At 47.1% G+C, this 10502-nt stretch overlaps 1 protein-coding gene across 1 annotated transcript; it reads left to right on the top strand.

Moving 5' to 3' along the window:
* Positions 1 to 360: 360 nt before the first annotated feature.
* GARIN1A (golgi associated RAB2 interactor 1A) lies at positions 361 to 9349 on the top strand (the record flags this gene model as incomplete). Its single annotated transcript, XM_080932094.1, has 5 exons — positions 361 to 513; positions 2879 to 3060; positions 5154 to 5403; positions 6811 to 6929; positions 9160 to 9349. The coding sequence occupies 5 exons, from the start codon at positions 361 to 363 to the stop codon at positions 9347 to 9349; spliced, it is 894 nt and encodes a 297-aa protein (XP_080788220.1).
* Between the last annotated feature and the right edge of the window lie 1153 nt (positions 9350 to 10502).

Genomic DNA, 10502 nt, shown 5'->3' with positions numbered 1-10502 from the left:
CTGTGACTTTCCCAGAGACTTTCACTGGGGGCCTGTCCAGGAAGGTCATTCTCCTGCTGCCTTGGGAAACGGCCAGTGTTTAGAATCTGGAACTTTACTGCTGGCTTGTAGTCATCTCTCAGGCCTGTGAACCCCCTTCCTGTCCTCCTCTCTCTTTCCTGCTGTTAGCATTTTTGATGTCATTCCTGCCATTGTGAGCTGACAGGCCCTCCCAGCCCCGGAGGACATGCCTAACCATAAGCAAGCAGGGAGCTAGAGCTGGGAGGTGGGGGGAGCCGTGTCTCCACCAACACCTTGGAGTTGGGCTGGGTCTGTGTGGAGCCCCAGAGATGTTCCCCAGCCCATTCTTCTTAAGAACCAATGAGTAAAATTAGGGGCCTCCCTCCTGCAATCAGGGACCCAGGCCCTGGAGTGGAACTCGGAGTAGAAGATGGCCTCCTTTGTCAACTGATTCATTCTCCAGAATTCAACCTGTTCTCTGACTCAGTGGTCTTTGAGAGCACCTTTATCCAGGTACCTTCTGCATCTCGGGGGTACCTTCTCCAGTCTCCCTCCCACAGCCTGCTCCCATGGTCATTTCCCTTTGTGCTTGTAATGTGGGAATTCCCTGCACACTACCTGCAAAGAGTTAGGTGGTGTTTGGAATAAGAGAAAAGCTTTGGTTTGGTTTGGTTTTGAGTCAGTGTTTTGTTATGTAGCCTTGGTTGGTCTAGAGGTGGCCTCAAACTCATAGACCCTCCAGCTTCTGCCTCCTGAGTGCTGGGGTTAAAGATGTATGCCACTACACCCAACTTAAGCATCTGTTAAAATGTTTTGTTGCTTGTTTGTTTGTTTAAGATTTATTTAAGTTTTAATTGTGTATTTGTGCAACTGAGGCCAGTGCCCAGGAAGGTCAGGGAAGGGCGGCAGATCCAGGGGAGCTGAGGTTATAAGCCCTTTGTCATCTTCCTGACATTGGTGCTGGGAACTGAACTCCAGGTCCTCTGTGAGATCAAAAACACTCCTTTTTTAAGCAGATTTTTAAAACTTTTTAAAAAAATATTTATGTGTGTGAATACAGTGTTGCTGTCCTCAGACACATCAGAAAAGGACATCAGATCCCATGACAGATGGTTGTGAGCCACCATGTGGTTGTTGAGAATTGAACTCAGGACCTCTGGAAGAACAGTCAGTGCTCTTAACCACTGAGCCATCCCCCCAGTCCCAATAAACAGTCTTAATGGCAGAGCTGTTTCTTTAGCCCTGAAGGAACTAGCTCAGTTTAACTATGTCAATGGTAACTGTCTAAGCAAGCTCTGAGACCATTTGGAGCAGCCATGCATGGTTACAGACACACAGGGCATCCTCTCTGGACTTTGGCAGCTGTGAAATGTGTCAGACAGATGGGGTCCTTAGCACTCAGCATGGCAATCACTGGGGTTTGGGGAAGAACGGGCAGAGAAACTTGACAATACCCAGGTTAAGGTGGAGAGTCTGGACTGACTGGAGGAGCAGCTGTCAGGACCCACCTGAATGGAGGGAGAAAGTAGCACCGAGTTCCAGAGGGGATGGTGGTAACCTTTCCAGGAAGTTGCAGGAATCCAGTGTGAGGTTCTCACAGCAATGAGTTCAGTGTTTCCAGTCCTCCCCTCTCCCGTGCTGCCAAAGTGGACAGCTATGTTCCTGGGGCAGTCGCTAACAAGCCTGGGGTGTGGAAGCAGTAACGTGGGATCAAGGCTGTCTCAATTTCTACTCACCCCTCAGTTTGTGTGGTGCTTTTGGCCTCTTACTTCATCGCTCTACATGATCAAACTTTGAAGCAGTTAGGAGTCTCCAAACTCAGACCTGCCGCTCACTGAGATGACTTGCTCCTCAGTTGGTTCCATCTCTTCCCCTGTCCCTGTTTCCCATGTCACTGTCTCCCTGTGACCATCCCAACATGGGCTAGTTCCCAGCATTTATTAAACACCCTCTCCCGGTGTCTACGGCCCTCTGCTTTGTAAGGACTACGGAGCCTATTGCATAGCGCAGGATCTGAGAAATGCCACTCCTTTTCCTCTAAATCAGAATTCATTTTCTTTTCGAGAAGTGTTACTTGGCCGGACTGGTAGGAATTAATTTCAGTCTTCCTGAGGTTTCCCAGTGTCCCCAGTTGCCCCATGGGATGCACAATTGTCAGGGCTGCACGGAGTCTAGAACCCTGGGAGACCACTGGGCTTGTGAACACAGGCATCTCCATCTTAGCTGTGGCTCCTAAGTCGTCCCGGCTTTGGTGTTTCTCTGCCTTGAGCTGAGACAGTGCCCCAGTCCGGAGCATCCACTGCCCTTGTCCTGCCACAGCCCCCGGGCACTTTTGGGAGCAGAAGTCCTTGTGACATTTGAGTCCCTGCAACAAGCTGCTCTCTCTTATTTGAGGGACACTCTCCAGCCCCCTTGGTCTTTTTCGTTCCGTAGCTCTTTGCACGCTCCTCTCCTCTCCTTCCCATCTGCCTCTCCCAGGCTGTTAGAAAGACGCGCTGGTTCCTGTGACCCAGAACAGGAAGTATAAAATTTCCAAGGCTACTCTGCTTTTTTTCTTACTAAACATCTTTTTGGTTCCTCTGTCCCTTTGTTGTTTTAAGACAGGGTCTCATGTAGCCCAGGCTGCCCCCCCTCTAAGTCCACATGAAACCAAGAATGACCTTGAATTGCTGATTCTCCTGCCTCAATTCCCAGTGACTAGTGTATCTTTTCAAAGTTAAACGTGTGTTTCTCTACAAAAAGCAGTACTATGCGGGGTGTCTGGGAAGAGCAACAAAAGAGATCCGTAGCAGGTAATGGTCTAGCTCACCCAGCTGAGACGGCCCTGACTAGGGTCTACATCCTCTTTCTGACCCACATATCTGTGTCTGATTTCCAGGTCACTAAGCAAGGAAACTGGATGGATGACTACGAAAGATCTGCCACTATGATCCTTGGAGTAACCTCTTCAGTGCCCTCCTTGCCACTCCCAAATATCCTCCTGATGGCCAATGTCACCGGGCCTCAAGGTCCATTCTCCACCTGTAGCACACTTGGTGCCCCTGTCATCACCCTCAGCAGGTAACAAAGGCTGGAGGGAGGGGCTGGGGTGATTGACAAGTGTATGCATACTGTCCAGGTGAGCAGGGTTCAAATGGGAAGGGCAGTGCTCCAGGGCAGTGCTCCAGGTCAGTGCTCCTCATAAGCTCTGCTCAACGCACATTGACTCGTTTTGCAACACCGTTTCTGTCTCCAGCTCCGTGTTGGAAGATCTCTACTTCCCTTTAATTTTTAAGGTGTTTTGTTTTTTTAGAGACGGGGTCTACTTGTGTAACCTTGTCTTGCCTGGAACTCACTTTATAAGAATTCATGAAGAGCCTTTGCTTCCTTGTATTTTATCAGTGTAGATGTGGGAGATTCTCAAGAAGATGGGGGGAAATTAAGACAGGAGCTAATGAAATTCTTGCTTTTTTTTTTCTTCTCCTTCCCCTTTCTAATTTTTGGGAGTTGTTTCTCTCCTACTTAGTGGATTCTAGGGATTGAACTCATGTCACTAGAGTTGACAATAAGCACATTAAAGTCAAATAGGGCTTGAGATATTGAGATTGAAAAAAAATATTGCCAAACCCAGCATGGTAAGCCTGTCTCAAAAGGGGGCGGGGGTGTTGAGAGAGATGGCTCAGTAAGTAAGAGTCCTTGCTGCTCTTTCTAAAGTCCAGAGCCAGTTTCCAACAGCAATGTCGGGAAGCTCACTGTGACTCCGACCTACACTTCTAGCTTCCAAAACAACCTACGGATATGTGGCACACACACACACACACACACACACACACACACACTCACACTCACACATACTCACACACACTCACACACTCACACACACACACTCACACACTCACACACACACTCACACACACACATTCACACACACACTCACACACACACACATTCACACACACACTCACACTCACACACTCACACACACACACACACACACAATCTTAGAAAAAGAATAGAATAAAGGGGGTAGTGATGTAGCTCAGTGGACAGACTGTATGCCTAGCACATGCCCAGTCCTAGCTAGTTTCAGCATAAACTCAGTGAGGTGGTACAGACCTGTAACCCAAGACTTGGGAGGAGTAGACAGTGTATCAAAGAAAATCGTAAAGCCTCGCCATATAGGAAACACCCACTGTTCCTGCAAGGAGTCTAAGATGTGGAAGACTTAGGAATGAGCCAAGAAATCTTTGTTCAAATCCCTCCTCGGGAAGACTGAGCAAACCTAGAGCATTTTTGCATGCGCTTTGCTTTCTGAGACAGGCCTCCTATAGTTTATCCTTGCCTCCAACTCCTAACTGAGGCTTTAAAGGCCCAATCCTCCTGCCTTAATCTTCCAAGTGCTAGGATCTCCACTGTGCCCAGCTCACCGTGGCGTGTGGTGTGTGTGTGTGTGTGTGTGTCAGGGTGCAAGGCCAGAGGATGTGTTGGATGTCCCTGCTCTACCATAATCCATCCATTTCCTTTATTGGCCTCAGTGAAGCAGAAGTACACTAGTTTGACTGGGTTTGCTGGCCAGTGAGCTCCCAGCATCTACCTACCTATCCTGGCATCCAGCCCTGAGGTTACAGGTATATATGACAATGCCTGGTTCTTTAAAAGCAAAATAGAACAGAGCACTACGAACAAACTAGTATGAGTGCTTGGGATTCAAAGGCAGGCCTGCAGACTCACACGATACGATACGTGCTTCGGTCATCGATTCACCTCCTCCATCTCTCACAGAACTTCTCCGAGGCTTTACTACAAAATCTGAACTGAGTAATTGACAACACTTACCTTTCCACACCCAAGAGTCTTGTGAACATTAAGAGAGATCTTATGCACCAATTACAGCAACAGTGTTTGATGCGGGCAGATTCTTTTTATTTACTTTTTTTTTTTTTTTTTTTTTGAGAGAAAGTCACGTAGCCCAAGCTGAACTCGAACTCCTGCCTTTAGCTCCCAAGTGTTGGAATTTAGGCATACACCTAAAGGTATGTGGTTCCTTACTAAAGAACCAAGATCCTGCAAATAAATAAGAAGGGAGTCAGATCCAGCAGGTATTCCAGTCCTAGAGCAGAAGCATCTCCCAGACAGCAGCAGACACCAACACACAATTTCCTGCCTATGCCTAGGATTCTTCCTCTGAAGTATGTGGAGCTACAAATCTATGACCAGACCCAGCGCATCCTTCGGGTTAGGACAGTGACTGAGAAGATCTACTACCTGAGGCTCCACGAGAAACATCCACAGGCTGTGTTTCAGTTCTGGATCCGCTTGGTGAACATTTTACAGAAAGGTCTGTCAATCACCACCAAAGACCCAAGGATCCAGTTCACTCACTGCCTGGTACCCAAGATGCCCAACTCCTCCACTGAAACAACAGTAAGTGGGAGCCCCCCCGGGGGGTCTGCAGAGAAATAAACAGAAGTATATATATATATATATATATATATATATATATATATATATATATCCATATGCAAACTCACACACTCATATGCACACACTCATATGTTCCCATGTGCAAATGAACACCTGGCCTTTGATATATGCCGGTCACTCATCCATGGATCCACCCAACACTTTGGATCAGAAATATTCAGGAAAAAAACCACTGTTCCCTTCTTATTGTCCCCTGAACAATATAGTGGGACAGTATTGTATTATGCAAGGCATTTGCAAAAGGTATGCCATTGCAAATAAGGGACTTGAGAGGGCTTTCATACTAGAAGGGGGTGTCTTAGAGTTTTACTGCTGTGAACAGACACCATGACCAAGGCAACTCTCATAAGGACAACATTTATTTGGGGCTGGCTTACAGGTTCAGAGGTTCAGTCCATTATTACCAAGGTAGGAGCATGGAAGCATCCAGGCAGACATGGTGCAGGAGGAGCTGAGAGTTCTACATCTTCATCTGAGGCTGCTAGCAGACAACTCAATTCTAGGCAACTAGGAATGAAGGTCTTAAAGTCCACAGCGACACACCTATTCAAACAAGGCCACACCTTCTACTAGTGCCACTCCCTGAGCCAAGCATATACAAACCATCACGGGGGGGGGGGGGGGAGAGCAGGGGGGGGGTGATCCTGGAGCCAATCTTCATGGATCTTAGGAACAGTATGTATGTTACTGAATACAATCGTGTCACTGTTAGAACAGATTGTGTTCAATCATAGCCACTTCCCCTCATTCAGGCATCACTTCCCCGCCTCCGGAACATGTTTGAATGGCTCCTATTATGAGAGATAAGAAGAAACATCTTTAGTTTTCAGTGAATTTGAACATAGCTACATGTGCATTTATAGGCTTTTATTCTTCCTGGATTTTTGTAAAGATGGGACCTCATAGCCCAGGCTGGCCTCAAACTCAAGATCTCCCATCTCTGTAGCTCAGGCTGGGCAGGAATTAACCATGTAGCCCAGGTTGCCCTCATACTTTAAGCTATCCTCCTGCCTTAGCCTCCGTAGTGTTGGAATTGCAAGCACATGGTAATACCCTGAATCCCTGTGGGGTGTGAGGTTTGCCTGGACCTTCCCAGTGCGGAAGCACGGGTAGAAAGCTTGCTAGCTGGCTCTGAATTTGAGATCGTAAAACTGAACTCCTTCCCTGCCTTTATTAAGGAGTGTGCTTTGGTGTTTTGACAGTCACTGGTTTTAGAGATCAGCAGCTCTAGGGTCCACGCTTTACTCTCTGGATAGCACGGCCTCCACAGCACATCAGAGCCTTGCCTGAGAGCGCAGAGCCGCTCAGTGAGGAGCAGGGCCCTCTGACTTGCATTTCCCTGTACAGCCTGAAAGCAGCCGGGCGGCATCCTCCCAGAACAGTGAGACCCTAATGCTGTTGGCAGCTGACCGGGCCAGCAGCAGTCTCTTAGAACACTCAAACAGACACCAGCTCTCGGGAGGCAGGTGAGTCCTGTGCTGTCAGCCCCAGCCTCGCCCTAGCCTAGATTCATAGGGCCTATGACTCTATCAGTCTGGTCCTTTCTATTGTAGATAGCCAGCCCTATGACATTGTCCCCTACACTTGGTTGGAAACTTGTGCTCGAGAAAGGGTTGGTGGCGTTCAGGAATGTTCATTCCGCAGATAAACTCCACTGTTTTCACATGGCAGATTGGCAACAGGAGGAACAGAAAAAGAGTAAATTAATTCCAAGAAATGTGAACTAATAAATAAGTCAGTTAGCTACTGACTCACTAACCCCTGCTCACAAAGGCCTCTCTGGCAGCCTCTGCTTTGCCCTTCCTACCTCTTGGGTAAAAATGGATAGTGACCAAAGGCTCCCCCTAGCTCCAAGTTTCATTTAATTCCCTAACAAGCAGCCGAAGACTAGGCATCCATGAGCAGGACAAGTAAGCCATAGGCTGTTGTTAACCCATAGTTCCTTTTTTAAATCTCTTTGTGATTTTTTTCCAGTGGGAGGGGTTTTTAGTTGTCCCGCTGTAAAAGCTGCCTCTCTGGAGAGTTCTTACAGAAAAGTTGGTCCTTTCACATTGCAAAAGCAGCTTCACTTTTGAAGTTAAAATGCCTGATGCTTGATTATACTTTCTTGATATGCCTGACCTTCCCCTCCCCCTCCCCTCCCCTCCCCTCCTTTCTCATCCCCCCTCCACTCCCCCATGAGCTTCTTGTCATCCTGACTGACTTTTCCTGCTTCCTCTTCCCAGCATGACTTCATGCTTGCTAGTCAGTCACTACTCTGCCTACTCAGCTACACCCCCAGTCCTGCCCCGTTTGTTTTGTCTGCCTGTTTGTCTGTTTTTGTTTTGTTTGACTGCGGGTTTCAACCTGTAGCTCTGAATATACTTGAACTCGCCACAATCCTCCTGCCTCAGCCTCCAAAATATTTCCTTTCTTCAGCCCTGGAGTTATGGCTCATTGGTTAAGAGTGCTTCCAGAGGATACAGGCTGAGTTCCCACACCCACATGACAGCAAATGGCTGTCTGTAACTCTAGTTTCAGGGGCTCCACCAGGCTTTTCTGCCCTCCGTAGGCACCAGGCACCCTGTCTTAGGGTTCCATGGCTGTGAAGAGACACCATGACCACAGCATCTCTTCTAAAAGCCAACATTTAACTGGGGCTAGCTTACAGGTTCAGAGTTTAGTCCATTAACATCAAAGAGGAAACATAGCAGCTTCCAGGCAGGAGTGGCCCAGAAGGAACCGAGAGTTCTACATCTTTATCCAAAGAAGTCAGAAGGAGACTGTCTTCCAGGAACTAGGAGGAGGGTCTCAAAGCCCACCCCTGCCAGGACAAACTTCCAACAAGGCCACGCCTGGACCTTCTCTCCTCTCCTCCCATCCTCTGGGCCACGCCCTGAGCCAACCATAATTAGACCACACACACCCATATACATAAAATGATAAGAATAAATATTTATGTTTTCCTAGTGGGAGACATGGCCACCATTTTCTCTTACCATTTCCTAATAATTTTAGTTGATTTTTCATCTTAAAAGCTTTCTTGGGTTATTTTGTTGCTGTTAGTATTGTTTTTTGAGACAGGATATGACATTGAATGTCCTGCCTCCACTTGCCAAGCATGGGGTTCCAGGAGGGTCACCATATTGGCTCCTGTTTGTTTTGGGTTTTCTGATTGGTTGGTTGGTTTGGGTTGTTTTGTTTTTAGTGTCTCGTTGTTTAGCTCTTGACTGTCATGGTACTCACTATGTAGACCAAGTTAGCTTTGAGCTCACAGACATCTGCCTGCCTTAGCTACCTTTTCCTCTGCCTCTTCAGTGTTGGGATTAAAGGCACCATCAGGGCCTGTGCTTTTGTTTTTTCTAAAACAAAGTTCCACTATGTAACTCTGGCTAGCCTAGAACCCTGGTCCTCCGGCAGACAAATACGTGCTCTTAACCTCTCCAGCCTTTAAAAATATTTTATTTAAGGAGAATGTTTTGTGTGAATGGGCATTTTGCCTTTGGGGAACAGAAAAGAACATCAGAGCCTCTAGAACCAGAGTCATAGACAGGTTAAGATGCCATGTAGATACCAGAAACTCAACCCAGGCCTTCTGAAGAGTAGCAAGTGCTATTAACTGCTGAGATATTGTTCCATCCCTTAAGGTGATTTTTAACAATTATTTCCTTCTTTTCTGTTGCTTTCTATGACCTGGGAATCTCTGGACTCCCTCAGACACACCAACACTGCCACAAAAACAGACTACTCCAACAACTGCAAGACACCCCCGCCAGTGGCATCCTGCGTTGGTATGCCCCTGAGAGCCACTTTGACCCACAGTCTCTGGGAGCAAGAGAACTCAAGCAAGAACTTCCTGCAGGCTCCTGTAGCCAGCTCCCTAGGAGAGAACTTTTTGGGACCCTAATACCTGGCCAGAATGGGGTGTCAGCCCTGCCTTCTATACGTTTGCTCTGCCTCCTACAATGCTGCTTCCCACAGTGGGCCAGGTAACCATGGGAGAGATGATATGGTGCTTGTGCCAAGAAGCTCTTCTACTTCCACCAATAAACCTCCAGTGGAGTCCTCGTTGTTGGAGGTTGTGTCTGGGGAGGCTCTGAGCAGTTGGGGAAGGGGAGGCTAGAAATCATAGTTCACTCTTCAGAAAAATAGATGGGGAGAAAACTGTTACACCAAAACAGAGGCCACATCTTTGTTAAGGAGCCACAATGTTATACATTGGTTTTTGTAAATTAATTTTTATGTATATGAGTACACTGTAGCTGTCTTCAGACACACCAGAAGAGGGCATCAGATCCCATTACAGATGGTTGTGAGCCACCATGTGGGTGCTGGGAAATAAATTCAGAACCTCTAGAAGAGCAGTCTGTACTTTTAACCACTGAGCCATCTCTCCAGCCTATTATACATTGTTATATTAAGTGTCCATACCTTACAAAAATAAGTTTCTGTTTCCTAAACCTAATGAATGCATCCTGAAAACCATGTTTTTTAACCTGTGCTGAACTTGTGACCCCATCATGTACACCAATCCCTTTTCTTTGCTAAGCTCCTGAACACATGTGGTGACTCCCACATGATGTATTCTTGCACTTACCTACCTCCTAGGCAGCCTTGAGCCCTGAGTTTCCTGTCTTAGGGTTTAATTGCCATAAAGAGACACCATGACCATGGCAACTCTCATAAAGAAAAACATTTAATTGAGTCTGGCTCACAGGTTCAGAGGTTATCGCAAGCGCACATAGTATTGGAATTGAGCGTTCTACGTCTTGATCCACAGGCAGCAGATGGAGACTGTGAGCCACACTGGGCAGAGTTTGAGTGTAAAAGGTCTCAAAGCCCATCCCCACAAGGACACACTTCTTCCAACAAGGCCACACTTTCTCCAACAAAGCCACATCTTCTGATAGTGTCACTCCCTATGGGCCAAGCATTCAAACACTTGGATCTATGGGGGCCATGCCTAATCAAACCCCTTCTGTCCAGGTGCTAACAGCCAATAATTTCAACATCTGTTTTCTAACAGTCCTAACCCTTCTCTATAAATGGAACCTCAAAAG

The sequence above is a fragment of the Micromys minutus genome (genome assembly GCF_963924665.1).
Source record: "Micromys minutus genome assembly, chromosome: 18".
Classification (NCBI taxonomy): Eukaryota; Metazoa; Chordata; class Mammalia; order Rodentia; family Muridae; genus Micromys; species Micromys minutus.
Note: the sequence above shows the minus strand (reverse complement) of the source record. Positions and strands in the feature narration are given on the sequence as shown.